This window comes from Megalobrama amblycephala, linkage group LG17 (assembly GCF_018812025.1).
Source record: "Megalobrama amblycephala isolate DHTTF-2021 linkage group LG17, ASM1881202v1, whole genome shotgun sequence".
Classification (NCBI taxonomy): Eukaryota; Metazoa; Chordata; class Actinopteri; order Cypriniformes; family Xenocyprididae; genus Megalobrama; species Megalobrama amblycephala.
The window spans coordinates 43,217,670-43,234,799 of record NC_063060.1 but is presented as its reverse complement, the minus strand read 5'-3'; the positions used below and the strand labels follow the sequence as shown (position 1 = coordinate 43,234,799).

The window sequence follows — 17,130 nt, the reverse complement described above, 5'->3', positions numbered from 1 at the left end:
TAACTGTGGCTCCTCTTTCTTTTAAAGTGTGAAGATTAGCAAATATCCATAACCCTGTATTTCACTGTATATTACCAAATCCTGGTGTCTCAATGGCCCTGTACAGATGGACGAGAGAATCTATTGTGAGAGAACAATGTGTCTCAAATAGAAGCCTTAGCGCTCGTCCTTTTACGGCCTTCCTCTTGGTATCTGGCACCTTCTTGGGACAAAAGGGGGCTGGACTTACCTGCTACTCCTAGGATAAAGAGTCGTCCCGCAGCATGGAGTCCTGTACCCAGAGTGTGTCTGACCCTGTGCCGTCTCTGTCCCTCTGTGTTGCATCGTAACCATCAGCATGGCCCCCAAGAAGAAGGAAGAGCCCAAACCAGTAGCTGCACCCAAACCCCCAGAGCCCGAGCCCCCCAAGGAGCCGGAGTTTAACCCAGCCGAAGTCCAGGTACCAGTTGAGATCCACTGCAAGAGATGGGTTTTTATTGAACGGATTTGTGTTTTCATTTCTATCAAACTGAATATGGTGTCTAGTTTGATTAAGGTCTGTGTTCGTTTGGTTTGCACTGAGCAACAAGTCTTCTTATTCTTCTGTTTGCCTTTTATTTATGGTGAAGGATGAAGTGAAAATAATAGCCTAATTGTACCATCATTCCTGCTGCCAAAGACTTTACTCATTCTAGATTAGGGAGGACTTCCTGAGGAGAAATATTGCCTTCTCGCAAAGATTGCCACTGGTTTCTTTATTGTCCATGCGCTATTTTAAGCAACAGGGTGTAGAGCATTCAAAAAGACAACCTGCTGTTGAATAATGGCTGTGAATGCCAAATGATATCTCCCACCGTCTGCCGATCAGCTGCGTTTGGCGTTTGCCTTTGTGTACATATTTGTTTAATCTGCAGAGCTCAGAACTGATTTGAGAAGCCATTTGCATTGAACTAAACAATTGTCAGAGTTTGTTTTGTTACCATCAGAGAACTTCTTTCCCACATCCGAGTGTTTTAGCAACTCGCATTAGTTACACAAGAAATATAAATACACTAGATCATCACTTTCTGTGCAGGTCAAGTAGTTTTTGCTAGTGAAATGGTGGAAAGTTGAGAGTATGACAACAAAAGAGATTTTAGTGGTCAACATTGCCACCACATTTCCATAGTCTGAAAATTTGGGGTTAAGAGAAGCCATGATATATGTTCCAAACCATTGAGGTTTGGGCCACACAATGTGATTTTGATTATGTTACCCCAGAATGGACCACCCAAACTCTGAAGCAATTTCCAATCCATCTACAGCTTTTGTTGAGAACATAAAGCAAGCATGTCAATCGACTAGAACACTAGAAGCTCTTATTCCTGAGAATAATCTTTTACAGCTCCTCTATAATTTCCTGCATCCAGTGTCATTGTTTTTGTGATTGGTTGTGCCTCAGTGGGTAATATGCTTAATGCAATTCAAACAAATTAGATACAATGGCACTAATAATAGTTTTGGGATGTAAATCTGTTCAATTATCTTTGGCAGGACAAAATGCAAAGTTACATCTCTCATGTAGTTGTATTGTTAGGTCGTAATCTTAACTGTTCCCTCAGTAGGGCTCATCTTTTGGCATTTTTCCATTTGCTAAGGCCGTAAAAAGCATCTCGTCAGTGTCATGTGTCCGCGGCCTTCAATCACTGCCTAACCCTGTCGTGTAACAGTTTGTGCTGAGATGACAAAAGGGGTATCGGGTGAACACACGCGCCCAAGGTTGGCCATAAATTCTTCTGGACAATGCGTCACAGGACAAACGGGGTTGAGCTTGAGTAACCAGAGACATCTGACAGCCGTGATGAAGGACAAATACCACCCGAGCATTAATAATCACATCTACCGCATCTAATCCAATTATAACCTTGTGTGTAATTTATTAAACTTCAGAGTTTTGTATGATTATTTATTTAATTTTTTTTTTTTTTTCTTGGCAGATTGAATTCACCGCTGAGCAGATTGAGGGTAAGTCAGATTTTTGTATGCATTATGTTAGCATGTTAAATCTATTTAATATATCTTACTTAAGGATGTTGCGGATTCAGTTTTCAGAAATGTTATTCTCTCAAAACAAGTAAAGTCTTTCGAGTAAATTGCTTTTAAATGATGTTTAAAACAAGACAAAATACTGAATAATGAACCATGTCTTGATATAATCAAAGTAAATGTCCTGAACTAAATATTTATTTTATACAAAAATGCTGGGTTAAAAACAACCCAAGTTAGGTTGAAAATGGACAGAGCGATTGGGTTGTTTTAACCCAGTGGTTGGGTTAAATGTTTGCCCAACCTGCTGGGTAGTTTTATTTAACTCAACTATTGTTTGAAAATGACTGTATTGCTTGCTGAAAATGAACCCAAAATTTGTTGGAAATTAACATGTATTAATATGTTTAATTTAATAAGATTAATAGTTAAACAATAAACTTTTGTTAAATTGCTTATTAATAAATGTTCACCTTTTGATTATTATTGTTGCCTCTAGTAATTATGTGTCTGATTTTTAATTTCCAACCTATTTTGAGTTCATTTTAAGCCAGACATATAGTCATTTTTAAACAATAGTTTAAATAAAACTGCCCAGCACGTTGGTCAAACATTTAACCCAACCACTGGGTTAAAACAACCCAATCGCTGGGTCAATTTTCAACCCAACTTGGGTTATTTTCACCCAGGATTTTTTTAGAGTGTATATTTTATCAAATAATTTAGCCTGTAAAATTGCAAGAAAATCAAAGCCATATGTCTAACCAATTTGTGTTCCAAATTTGAATGTGATATCCTAAAAATTGAGACACTTACATTTTTAAACTACAATTTCCATACTAAAGCAATGTCCAATTTCAACACAGTTTTCACAGGGGAAATTTTGAGTGTTTAAGCTGCCGCTCCTCACTCCACATGGGCAGCGTGGAGGGTTTAGGTCTGTTGGAGCCTGAGAAACTGATGATGTCCCATTGTCTTTTTCTCTGCAGATTTCAAGGATGCGTTCCAGCTGTTTGACAGGACGCCAACCAACGAGATGAAAATCACCTTCGCTCAGTGTGGTGACCTGATCAGGGCCTTGGGTCAGAACCCCACCAACGCTGAAGTTCTGCACGTGTTAGGCAAACCCAAAGCTGAAGGTGAGACCCTGACCCTCTCAGACGTCCACTGTCTATGAACATAAGCCTGACTGTCCACTCTGTCCACTCTCAGATATGCAAGTGAAGATGCTGGACTTTGACCAGTTCCTGCCCATGCATCAACACATCTGCAAGGCCAAAGACCGTGGCACCTTTGAGGACTTTGTTGAGGGCCTGAGAGTGTTTGACAAAGAGGGGAATGGAACAGTGATGGGCGCTGAGCTCAGACACGTCCTCGCTACTCTGGGTAAGCTTCAACATTCATAATAATAATAATAATAAACTACACCTGTTGATGATATTTAATTGTCTTCTGTATAAGCAAATTCCTGTAGTAGCTGCAAAGATCTTCTCAGCTAACAGGGAACATTCTCTGAACTTTAACTAATGTTCTGGCAAAGTTATGAACAAACATTCTTCCAGTAACATTAATAGAACGTTCGTTAGTTATCCAGTCTTATATATAATAATGTTCTCAAAACTTTAGCACAAATATTTATGCATCATTCATAAAATGTTTTAGTTTTACATTTTTTTAACGTTTTTTTAAATGTAACTACTCTGTAAAAAAATATTTTCATGATTTGTTATACATTTTTTCTTTTGTCAAATCAACTTCAATAATTAATGTGGATCAGATAACATAATATTTTGAGTTTCTGTTAATTAAACCAATTGCCCTCATTGTATGAACTCAAATTTTTAATATCAATGAACTCAAAATTTTAAGGCAAGCAGGAAATTTACTTTAAGTTAAACCAACCATTCTTTTTTACAGTGTACTTGTTTTAGAACATTCAGAGAACATTCAAAAGTAACATTCCTATAATGTTTGAAGAAAGATAAAATGGAATGTTCCGTTAACGTTAACATAACCAAGAAAAAACGTTTTTAAAACATTTAAAAAAAACTGGAGGCTCTGAATGTTCAGAGAACAGAAATAGCATTTTCATAACTTAATGAGAATGTTAGTAAAACGTTCTAACAACATAGTTTTGTTAGCTGGGTTTTTTTATACCTTACATTGGGTTCTCTCACTTTTATTCAACAAAATATTATTTATTTGTCATTAATACAAAGTCAATTTACTTGAGAAGCAAACTGAGCAAGATATTAAGAGTTATTTTCAGAGATTTCATTGAGTAAAATGACAATTACAAAACAAATTTAATTCCTCAAAACCATTCCTAATATATTGATTCTCACTGTAAACAAGAGAGAGAGCACACTGTAAATAATGATCTTTTGAAGTTGTAAATAAAACATAGATTAATGAAAAACTTTTATTTACAATAAAATAATATTTCAATTTTACTATTTCAAAGTTTCACATTTATTTCTGTGTTACATGCTAATTTCTTTGTAATTGCTTGTTAAATTTGCAAACAAATTTCTGAGAGAAAATAGTTTCTACACCATATTAGAAAGAAAATACCACAGATCTCAACTCTAGGAATTAATTAGTATCAGAGAAACTCCAAAAGCAAGATGATAAATTGACACTTCATATTCACACAACATGGACACAAGAATCAATCCTTTCAGGTCAGATGATGATTTAGCAGTAGATCACCGTAGTGAGAACGTGTGTGTGTTTGTTCTCGTTAGGTGAGAAGATGAAGGAAGATGAGGTCGAGCAGCTGATGGCTGGACAGGAGGATGCAAACGGCTGTATAAACTATGAAGGTGAGCTTCTACACACTTTTACAACTCCATCCTCTGCTGTTCAACTCTTTCATTCAGCGTCAGCATGTCCACAAATACATCAACATCTGTTATCAATAGAAAAAAAAAAGAGAGAAATAAAATAAAAATCTCTAATGAGAATAGGAGTTCTCTTCTCCACTAGATGGCAATGTTGACCCATCTATTACAATATTTTCTGTGAAACACAAGAACTTTGGAAACTATACCCACGTGACTTTGTTTAAAAATAATAAAAAATATCAACACTTGGCTCAGAATAGTACTAAACATGCATTAGCACAGAATATTAATATAGATTTTGTCTTTTTCCCCCACAGCTTTTGTAAAGCATATCATGGCTGGCTGAACAGGTATGAGAAATCACCCATTTGTCTTGAATGCATTTGTGTTATATTTTGAGGTGTTTTGTATTCATCACTAAGTGTTTAAAACTCTGTAAAGCACCTTGAGGAACATCTGCATGTGCATTGAGTATAAATATTGATTATTTTATTTTTTTCCCCCTTATTTTTCAGATGATCAAGACACGTCAATTAAGGATACAAAATGATGCCAATGTTATTTCATCGTTGTTCTTTTGTAAATGAAAACCCGTGCAGGTGTTTTCTGCTGTGGGTCCACTGTCCTCACTGTCTCCAGCTGTCTCTCAAATGTTCCTTTTTGTATGGCTTCAGTCTGTTGAGCCAAAATGACTCAATCATGCATCACACCTGTTCTTTTTGTGAATACAATCAGGTTTATTAAATGTCACGCTTGGTTTAAACAGCCTCCTCTGAATCCTTTTCATTACACTATTCCTAGAAACCCCTTGAAAAGAACTTAATTTTTAAAAGTCAATGAATTAGCAACAGCTGGATGTAACATTTGACATTTTTGACAAGACAAACATGTCAGTCTCTAACATGTAATTTATTTAAGCCTGCACGAAATAAACTTTAGTCTGTAAAACAAGTATAATAAACTACACAAAAAGCATTTCAAATGTATCCAGGACATTTTATAATTACCAAAAAACTGAAACATAGTTCACTCCTTATGCACATTATCATTTCCATAAAAACATTGGCTGGCTATTGGTCAGAATATTAGAACTAAAACATAGACACATCATGGGCATCATTAACATCTCTGAATACTTCATTATTTCTGTCATTAATTACTCACCCTCATGTCGTTCCACACCCATAAGACCTTCGTTCATCTTCAGAACACAAATTAAGATATTTTTGATGAAATCTGAAAGGTAGCCTATATGATTCGTCCATAGACAGAAATATAATCAACACTAGACATCGTTAAAACAGTCGCTGTGACTCCATGGATCTGACTTGGCACATTCTGGGGAATTTGGAAGTCAAGTCAACACCTCAAACTCGTTGTTGTGCTCCTCAAATCATTCCTGAACCATTTTTGCTTTGTGGCAGGAGCATTATTCTGCTGAAAGAGGCCACAGCCACCAGGGAATACTGTTTCCATGAAAGTCTGTACATGCACTGTGTATTCTGACACCTTTCTATCAGAACCAGCATTAACTTCTTGAGCAGTTTGAGCTACAGGAGCTCGTCTGTTGGATCGGACCACACAGCCCATCCTTCGCTCCCCACGTGCATCAATGATCTTGGCCGCCCATGACCCTGTCGCTGGTTCACCACGGTTCCTTCCTTGGAGCACTTTTGATAGATACTGACCACTGCAGACCGGGAACACCCCAGAAGAGCTGCAGTTTTGGAGATGCTCTGACCCAGTCATCTAGCCATCACAATTTGGTCCAAATCTATGGAGTCAAATTAATGCCTTAAAGTTTTGCACAAAAATAAAGTTTTGCAAAACAAAAAAAGAGAATTGAGCAATAAAAAAATGTTTTGCAAATAAAAATAAAGAATTGCGAAGGAAAAATAAAGTATTGAGCAGAAAAAAATTAGTTTTGCAAACAAAAATAATAAATTGCAAAATAAAAATATAATCAATTACAAAAATCAATGACAGCTGTAATCCTATTTTATCTTTGCCACATATTTTTCATGCTCAAACCTACTAAATCATTTGCAACGCTCATTTTATTCTGCGTTTCAGTCAAGCGTACGCTCACGATACCGGTTTTCCTTTGCGCTGCACTTTTCTGTGCGGTTCTCTTTATGGCACTGGTTTGACGTGGGGGTGGAGTCAAGAAACGGGGCACGCCTCCGCGAAACACGTAATCGGCAGGAGACGCAGAACAGATCAAGCATAGATACAGAGCGCATTTATTATAATCTGAAAACCACGCCCACCGGGGGAAAAACAATCCAACCGTCTCCATTGACTTTGTATTGCGTGAGGCTGCCTTATTGTCTTTCCTGACTCATTACAAAAAACAGAACAATGCCTAAAAGCTGCTGTGTGACAAGGTGTACAGCTAACAAGCTAAAAAACCCAGAAATAAGGTTTTATAAGCTGTCGACCCCAAAAAACGAATGTTTAGGACACAAAAGTGGATACAGGCAGTGAGACAGAGCGCAACGGGTCATATTACTATAAGAAATGCATTGGAGGGGGTCGTAATCGGCGACAACATATGCTAAACAAACCAACAAAAACAAACCATTCATTATTTTTAACCATGTCAAAGAATTATTTCACCTGTCACCGATTACGTTCCCCTCCAATGCATTTCGCGGGGACGTGCCCCCGTTTCTTGACTCCACCCCCACGTCAAACCAGTGCCATAAAGAGAACCGCACAGAAAAGTGCAGCGCAAAAGAAAACCGGTATCGTGAGCGCACGCTTGACTTTAAAATGAGCGTTGCAAACGATTTAGTAGGTTTGAGCATGAAAAATATGTGGCAAAGATAAAATAGGATTACAGCTGTCATTGATTTTTATAATTGATTATATTTTTATTTATTTTATTTTGCAATTTATTATTTTTGTTTGCAAAACTTATTTTTTTTCCGCTCAATACTTTATTTTTCCTTTGTAATTCTTTATTTTTGTGCAAAACATTAAGGCATTAATTTGACTCCATACAAATCAAATTCGCTCAAATCCTTACGCTTGCCCATTTTTCCTGCTTCTAACACATCAACTTTAAGGACAAAATGTTCACTTGCTGCCTAATATATCCACCCACTAACAGGTGCCGTGATGAAGAGATGATCAGTGTTATTCACTTCACCTGTCAGTGCTCTTAATGTTATGCCTGATCGATTTATACAGAATACAGTCTCTCTCATCTATATATTTAGGTGAGAGAGAAAGACTGTATTATCTAAACAAGACACTAGATGGCAGACATGCATCATACACAAACTAGAGAATCAAAGATGTAGGCCAATCTAAGGAACTGAATTTGCATAAGAAAAAAAAACACATTGTAAATTGGCGTTCAGAACCTCAAACAGGTTTAATATCTATTTAAAATGTATTGTCAAAATATTACAAAATATCAAATATTCAGCTTATTCTGATTTTCCCAGCATCAAGCAATCATGTTGGGCAGCCTCCAAATAAAGTTCCCCATAGTCATGTATCATTATACTATATAAAATCCAGTTCAGGTGAAACAAGATCACATAATTATACTATAGCCTACTGGAAAAAGTCTGAGAATGTGAGATGTCTATGCATTAGTGAGTTCTGCACATGGAGGCAGTGTTGCTCTGATCACAGAAAAGTGTGCCATCTGCAGTTTCACAGCCCAGTTTCCATTATGTCAGATTTAGGTGAGTCCTCTGTGATCAAGAGAGGGCATTGACATGTTCACTCAAAGTCAGCACAGCAGGGTTCAAAGCACATGGACATGTCTTTAAATTGATGGCCAGTTTAATATGGCGGAAACATGCTATTAAATAAACAAAGACTTGACAGTGCGGATGAAAACATATAGTTGGACTTTGTTTCTAAGGAAAAACGGATTATTATTAGCATCACAGATTTATGCCGCAGTTCTAAATTCTCTGCTTTAATAGATATAACATCACGCTAGAGAAAATACACTCTTGCCTTTTAGCCCTTGTTGCCTGAGGACTCAAAGGATTACAGTGAATAAACCTTCTTGTGTGTTTGTCAGAGGAAGATGTGCATCATATGCATGGAAAAATGCATAAATACTGTAAACAATAGAACATGTGGAAAATATCAAATGTGACGTTTCTTGTTTCGAGGTGTCATGTCAGATGTATAACAAAACTATTGATTGGACAATGGATAATTAAACCTGACATTGCATTGTCAGTGCTGCAGTCACATCTAATTGAGAGATTATCTGCTTCTTGGGGTCTGAAGTACAAGAGAGTAAACAATAACAAGCTTTAAGAGCTTCTGTGTGACGTAACCTTAACAATATCATGTTCTTTTAACATCTAGACTGACAATATGTTTTCAAGTCTAAGTCTGTCATATTAACAAAATTGTACCCAGATGTTACTGATGTCATTAAGCTGATGTTCTGCTGCTGTCTCTGTTGTCTGGGTCTGGGATGAAACACTCGGGGATAATCCACCAGAGTTTTTAATCCACGCCAGTTAGGCTTTGGCGGTATGTTTGGGTCACTGAGGATGAGTCATTCTCCCGAGTCCCAGGTAATGCTGAGGACTAAAATAGGTTTCTCGTGTCATGACCCCTTGAAAGAAAGAAAGAAAGAAAGAAAGAAAGAAAGAAAACAGTCCTCTGTAATAATGCATGTAGTTATCACAAGCCATTAAACACATCAAAGATCTTGTTAACCGTGAGGGAAATGCACTGCTTGAGATGTTTAAAGAACAAATTTATGCTCTATTTGTTGTCTGGCCAAGAAAAACTCTGAGAAATCAGCGTATGAATTATATAACTTGACACTCGCCCTCTGGTTATCCCGAGATTCGTCAGTGCCGAGCATCTGGATGTGATTTTCTTATTTGTTTTATTTAACATAATTTTGCAAACCAGCATTAATATCCCTGTTGATTTGGACCCATTTGCATTAATGTCAAGCGGTGTATAATGCTTTGTATATTGTGTAAAACAAATTGTAAAAGTGTTTTTAAAATGTGAGAAATGGGATTTGGTGCATGATGATTCGCTGGTGTGTGTAATGTAGCATGTGATATCTGGATGGTGTGTTTCAGCGAGTCTTGTGTTTCACCCTCACGTTCTGACTTTTATATATTTCTGGTACCAAAGACTGCAATGCTATATGCGTAAAAATAATAATATAGCAAAAGTAATAATACATCTTCTCTTCGTATTCTTTTCTATGACTCCATCAAAAACAAGTATGCAAACCAAGATGTAATGCTCTGGACACAATGGAGAAATACAGAGACTGTTTTCCAGACTAGAAGAGTATAAAGTTGTTTCTGTCAGCGGAAAATGTGAAAGATTATTTGCATGTATACAGTTCTTATACTATAATCGCCATCTCTAAAACCCATAACATTTTTGTGAAGGTCATTTGAAGACATTTTGCTTATATAATAATCAGTTCCCTTTCAGTCGGTCACGTTCGACGTACGTCAGTAGTGACCGACGAATTGGGATATCGCTTAGAGAGCCCTATCAGCTTCGTGTGAACTAAAACAGGCCAATGGAATTGGCGTGCGATATTTGCATAATGCGCACCGCCTCCGCCAGGTGTATATAAATAGGAAGCGGATGCAATCGCACTCTGTCTTTCGCTTCGGAGCCATTTTCTGGTGTCCTGCTTCAGACTTTTTGTTTAAAACTAAAACTGCATCAGAAGAGGATTTACAGCGAGCTGTCCGTGTTGGAAGTCAAGGCACTCCAGCGAGGTCGCGAGTTTCCGAGGAGCCGAGCTATAAGCTCTCAACTGCTGTTGTAACAGCAACACTCTAAAAGTGTGTGTGCGTGTTGCGATTTGGGCCGGTTCCTCGGTGTGTTCAGGGAGTGGTGTACCTGAGCGCATCGCGTCACTCCCTGTGTGCTTCAGCACAAGTGAGCTGATCTTTCCCCTTCTAAAAGAGCTTTACAGACGAACCCTGACAGTATGTCATTTCGTCTGTGCGTTACTGGGTGCGGTCGTTCCCTGGTCCCTGCTGATGGGCACAATCGCTGCATCTCGTGTTTGGGCGTTCAGCACGCTGAAGCAGCTTTTGTGGATGGTTCATGTTCCCATTGCGGGAATATGACTATCGCGGTGCTGAGGTCTAGACTCACCTTCCTGAGGTCTCAGGAAGCGGGGGTCCCCTCTCCTATGCCCCGTTCGACTGCTTTTTCCGGCCCGGGCCGGAAGGACGGTTCGGCGGTGTATGGGAAGGGTGACCTGAGGATTACGGTCAGGGCTTCCCCGCCGAGCGGAAACGCTCCGCGGGCCCCTGCCGCCTCATCAGCACCGCAACCCGTCGTGCCGCCGTTGGTTTCCGCTGGGCCCTCTACGGACTGTCCAGCCGTTACCTTTGGTGCGCCTGCGGCGGACCGGATGTCGATCTCTGCATCGGAAGGTGAGCCAGGGTCCTCGGGGGAGGAAGATCCGGACGCGCTGCCGCCCTCCGGGACGGTAGCGGTGGCCGAGTGGGATCCCGAGTTGACGGCTGTGCTTTCCCGGGCCGCCTTGTGTGTCGGGCTCGAGTGGAACCCTCCACCCTGCCCCGGCCCATCTCGGTTGGATGATTGGTATTTGGGGGGGGGGGTCGCGCTGGTCAGGTCCAGCGTCCCGCCCCAATGCCTTTCTTCCCGGAAGTGCACGATGAGGTGACCAGGTCTTGGCAAACACCTTATAGTGTTCGTGCGAGGCCCGGTCCCTCGTCCGCCTTCTCCTCCCTGGATGGCGGAGAAGCCAGGGGGTACGCGAGGATCCCGCCAGTCGAGCGGTCCGTTGCGATGCAGCTGTGTCCAACGGCCACTGGCTGGCGTGGTGAGCCGCGCCTCCCGTCCCGGGCCTGTAAGTTCTCAGCCGGTCTGACTGAGAAGGCTTACAGCTCCTGTGGGCAGGCTGCCTCCGCCCTGCACGCGATGGCCCTTTTGCAGGTGTACCAGGCAAAAGCGCTGTCGGAGATGCCCCAGGAAGGGCCTGACCAACAACTGCTTGGGGAGCTGCGCGCTGCCACCGACCTTGCCCTCCGGGCGACGAAGGTGACAGCACGCGCTGTTGGTCATGCGATGTCTACCTTGGTAGTCCAGCAACGCCATCTCTGGCTGACCTTGGCGGACATGCGGGAAGCCGACAAGCAGCGGTTCCTGAATTCCCCCGTGTCCCCGGTCGGCCTCTTCGGCGACGCGGTGGAGAGCTTCGCCCAACAGTTCTCCGCCGCACAGAAGCAGGCTGAGGCTATCAAACACGTCATGCCACGGCGGTCCGCTGCTGCCTCCACCCACCCGCCCGTGGCTCAGCCTCAGCCCGCTCGTCGCCGAGGGCGCCCGCCTGCGTCGTCCTCCGCCCCTGCTGGTTCGGCAAAGCAGCAGCCTACACCAGCCAAGCAGCAGGGTGCCGGTCGCGGACGTGGTGCCCAGCCCGTCTCAGCCAAGCCAGGTGGCAAACGTAAGAGGAAGTCACGGCCCTGAGACGGGCAACCTGGAGGGGAAGGATCTTGCTCTTCGGGAGAGTTTTCCACCTTCTCTCCCACCCCCGGAGGAGGGCCGGGGGGAATTTGTGATGTCTGTCTATCTTCCGCCGCTGGCTCCCCGGAGTCCAGCGGTACCCACTTTATCACAAAAAGAGCAGTTTCCTCAAACTCCAGGTCACAACAGGGTGCGCCTGCCAGTGTGCCAGGCCCCGCCTCGCCACTCGCAGCCCCCTCCCATTTCGCCAGCAGGTGGCAGTGTGATGGTGCAGCCCGCGCCCCGTGCGCCGTCTCCCATACGCACTGCTGCCTCCCAGAGTTCGACCACACTCCGGGCCGCTCCCATGCCGTCCGAGTTGGATCCCACTCTACCTCGCTGCCCCACCCCCGGTGCGTCTGTGGTGCCTTTGGTCCCGCTGGCTCGGAGTCTGGAGGCGTGGATCACGCTTCCCAGCCCGTCCCGCTGGCTCATTCGCACTATCAGACTCGGCTATGCGATTCAGTTCGCCCGGCGTCCCCCGGTCTTCAGGGGTGTCCACTTCACTCAGGTGTCGTTGGACAGTGCACCTGTTCTCCGGGCGGAGATTGCTGTCCTCCTGGCGAAGGATGCAATCGAGCCGGTCCCTCCAGCCGATATGAAGTCTGGGTTTTACAGCCCCTACTTCATTGTACCGAAAAAGGGCGGTGGGCTACGGCCAATCCTGGATCTGCGCGTCCTGAACCGGTATCTCCACAAGATGCCGTTCAAGATGCTCACGCAGAAGCGCATTTTCGAATGCGTCCGTCCCCGGGATTGGTTTGCAGCAATCGACCTGAAGGACGCGTACTTTCATGTCTCGATTCTGCCTCGACACAGACCCTTCCTGCGGTTTGCGTTCGAGGGTCGGGCATATCAGTACAAAGTCCTGCCCTTCGGGCTGGCCCTGTCCCCCCGCGTCTTTACGAAGGTTGCGGAGGCGGCCATTGTTCCCCTCAAGGAACAGGGCGTTCGTATCCTCAACTATCTCGACGACTGGCTGATCCTGGCCAGCTCGCGAGAGCAGTTGTGCGAACACAGGGACATGGTTTTAGCTCACCTCAGCCGGTTGGGTCTTCGGGTCAACTGGGACAAGAGCAAACTCGCCCCCGGGCAGAGGATCTCTTATCTCGGTCTCGAGCTAGACTCGGTCGCACGGACTGCGCGTCTCACCGAGGCGCGCGTCCAGTCGGTGTTGAACTGCCTGAGCTCGCTCAAGCGCAGGACAGCGGCTCCACTGAAAGATTTTCAGAGGCTCCTGGGGCATATGGCATCTGTAGCCGCGGTCACGCCGCTCGGATTGCTCCATATGAGACCGCTTCAACACTGGCTCCGCGGCCGGGTCCCGAGATGGGCGTGGCAGCGCGGCACGCTCCGTGTCCCCGTGACACCGAGCTGCCGCCGCACCCTTGTCCGGTGGTCGGACCCTTCGTTCCTGCGGGCCGGAGTACCCCTGGAACAAGTGTCCAGGCATGCTGTGGTCTCCACAGATGCCTCTGCCACGGGATGGGGGCCACGTACAACGGGCATGCAGTGTCGGGTCTTTGGACGGGGCCTCAGCTGCATTGGCATATCAATTGCCTCGAGTTGCTAGCAGTACGTCTTGCTCTGGCCCGCTTCAAGGAGCTGTTGTCAGACAAGCATGTACTGGTCCGTTCGGACAGCACTCCGGCCGTTGCGTACATCAACCATCAAGGTGGTCTACGCTCCCGTCGCATGTCGCAACTCGCCCGCCATCTCTTGTTGTGGAGTCAGAAGCATCTGAGGTCCCTTCGGGCCACTCATGTCCCAGGTGTGCTCAACCGTGCGGCCGACGAGCTGTCACGGCAGCCTCCACTTGCGGGCGAGTGGCGGCTCCACCCCCAGGCGGTTCAGCTGATTTGGCAGCGTTTCGGCGAGGCCCAGGTAGACCTGTTTGCCTCCCCGGAAACTGCCCACTGCCAGTGGTTCTATTCCCTGACCGGCGGCACGCTCGGCACGGATGCCCTGGCACACAGCTGGCCCCCGGGTCTACGCAAATATGCGTTTCCCCCAGTGAGCCTTCTCGCACAACTCCTGTGCAAGGTCAGGGAGGACGGGGAGCAGGTTCTGTTAGTGGCTCCGTACTGGCCCACTCGGACCTGGTTCTCAGACCTCATTCTCCTCGCGACAGCCCCTCCCTGGCCGATTCCTCTGAGGAAGGACCTCCTGACTCAGAGACGGGGCACCCTGTGGCACCCGCGTCCCGATCTGTGGAACCTCCACGTGTGGTCCCTGGACGGGATGCGGAGGTTCTGAGTGATCTCCCGCAAGCGGTCGTAGACACCATCACTTCCGCTAGAGCTCCTTCCACTAGGAGTCTCTACGCGCTGAAGTGGAACCTGTTCGTCGAATGGTGCGCCTCTCGCCGAGAGGACCCCCGATCATGCTCGGTCAGATCTGTGCTTTCCTTCCTGCAAGAAGGGTTGGAGCGAAGGCTGTCTCCCTCCACCCTGAAGGTGTATGTTGCCGCTATCGCTGCACATCACCATGCAGTTGAGGGTAAGTCCCTGGGGAAACACGATCTGATCGTCAGGTTCCTGAGGGGGGCAAGGAGACTGAATCCTCCTCGCCCTTCCTCCGTACCCTCTTGGGATCTGACCCTGGTTCTCACAGCTCTCCGGGGTCATCCCTTTGAGCCTTTGCGATCAGTCGACCTGAAGGTTATGTCCCTAAAAACTGTCCTTCTGGTTGCATTGGCTTCCCTGAAGAGGGTAGGGGACCTGCATGCGTTTTCGGTCGACGAAGCGTGCCTAGAATTCGGGCCCGGTGATTCTCACGTCATCCTGAGACCCCGGCCTGGATACGTGCCCAAGGTTCCTACCACTCCCTTCAGAGATCAGGTAGTGAACCTGCAAGCGCTGCCCTCGGAGGAGGCAGACCCAGCCCTAGCTTTGCTCTGTCCCGTCCGCGCTCTGCGTGTGTACGTGGACAGAACGCGAAGCTTCAGGACCTCAGATCAGCTCTTTGTCTGTTACGGAGGCCAGCAGAAGGGAAAGGCTGTCTCCAAGCAGAGGATGGCCCACTGGATAGTGGATGCCATCGCCTTGGCGTATGAATCCCAGGGCGTGCCTTGCCCGCTCGGGTTGAGAGCCCACTCCACCAGAGGGGTGGCCTCTTCCTGGGCGCTGGCTCATGGTGCCTCGCTGACAGATATCTGTAGAGCTGCGGGCTGGGCGACACCTAACACGTTCGCTAGGTTTTATAGCCTACGTGTAGAGCCGGTATCTTCACGTGTACTCGCATCTACTAGTCGGTAGACGTGTTGTACCCGCTCTAAGTGTCGGCTTGCAATGCCATTCCCGCCCCCTGGCCGGATACGTGCATACTTTTACTCCAGTCGTGTTCCCCGCTTGGCGAACCCTGTCGAGTTCCTCCGCCTCCCCCTTCGGCTCGGACATTGCGGAGTGTCTGATGCCAGGCCTACATCCGTCGCTGACGCTGTCTGTTGGCTGGGGCCCATATGTCGTGACCCCTCTACGTGAGCGGTCCCATATGTGTAATTGTCCACGGGTCTAAACTCCCTACGGCGAGCCCGTGTCTTTCCCTTAGCAGAGCCAGCTCTGCTGTCACCTGTCAGATGAGTCTCCCCCTACCAGGTGGAGCCATCCCAGGGACTCCATATGTGTACTGCCCCCGGGCCAGTCCATATGTGTATTCTCCACGTAAACTCCTCCCCCATTGGGTAGGTAGTGGCCTCCGCAGTGTCCCTTACGGGTTCGCTTCCCCAGTGTAGTCTAGTTTACTTAGTGGGTATTCGGTAAGACAGCAGTAAACTCTCTCGGCATAAGCTCGCCCCTTCACCGTCCCAGCTGGTGCTATGGGTAGCCGAGCTTGCGCTGGGCACTGGAAGGGGTTTCGTAACTGTGCCGCTTTAGTTGGGATCCCAATTCGTCGGTCACTACTGACGTACGTCGAACGTGACCGACTGAAAGGGAACGTCTCGGTTACGTATGTAACCCTCGTTCCCTGAAGGAGGGAACGGAGACGTACGTCCCGTCGCCACAGTTTCTGTACCCTCGCTGTAGTGCGGACACCAGCTGTCTCCTCAGCGAAAAACAGAGTGCGATTGCATCCGCTTCCTATTTATATACACCTGGCGGGGGCGGTGCGCATTATGCAAATATCGCACGCCAATTCCATTGGCCTGTTTTAGTTCACACGAAGCTGATAGGGTTCTCTAAGCGATATCCCAATTCGTCGGTCACTACTGACGTACGTCTCCGTTCCCTCCTCCAGGGAACGAGGGTTACATACGTAACCGAGACGTTTTCACAACTGTTTCAACTGGTTATGTTATTGTCAAGTATATTTGTGGTATAAAGGGTTTCTTAAATCCAGCACAGGACATCAGTGTGATGTAAAGAGGAACTAATGACTACATGAATGTAGAGAGGTTGTTTCTGAGTGTTCACAATGTTTTATATTCAAACAGAGCAATAATGTATATTGTTCACATCTTCACACTTTCAAAATTTTAAGGCATTTGGTCTTTTTTCATTAAATTACAGAACATAAATTATATGCAAAGTATCATGGCAGACAATTAATCAAGCAAACAAACAGAAAACCTGGATTACAAAAAGCACAATGAACATTAAATATTCTTGTCTTTGGCAAATATACAATATTAATTATGAGCAGAAGTTCACCCTCTATACATAATTCACATAATTAATCTGCCCAACTATTTGTAAAAGTAAAAGTTTACTTCTTTTTATTCAAAGGTATAAAAAAACAAATCATGTATCAATATACACTCTTAAAAATG

At 45.3% G+C, this 17,130-nt stretch overlaps 1 protein-coding gene across 1 annotated transcript; it reads left to right on the top strand.

The window, feature by feature from the left end:
* The first annotated feature begins 267 nt into the window (after positions 1-267).
* Positions 268-5,613, top strand: myl13 (myosin, light chain 13). Its single transcript, XM_048162859.1, has 7 exons — positions 268-439; positions 1,956-1,983; positions 2,994-3,143; positions 3,217-3,390; positions 4,752-4,829; positions 5,168-5,200; positions 5,366-5,613. Exons 1-6 carry the CDS (start codon positions 338-340, stop codon positions 5,194-5,196), a joined length of 561 nt encoding a protein of 186 aa, XP_048018816.1. The 5' UTR covers positions 268-337; the 3' UTR covers positions 5,197-5,200; positions 5,366-5,613.
* The last annotated feature ends 11,517 nt before the right edge of the window (positions 5,614-17,130 follow it).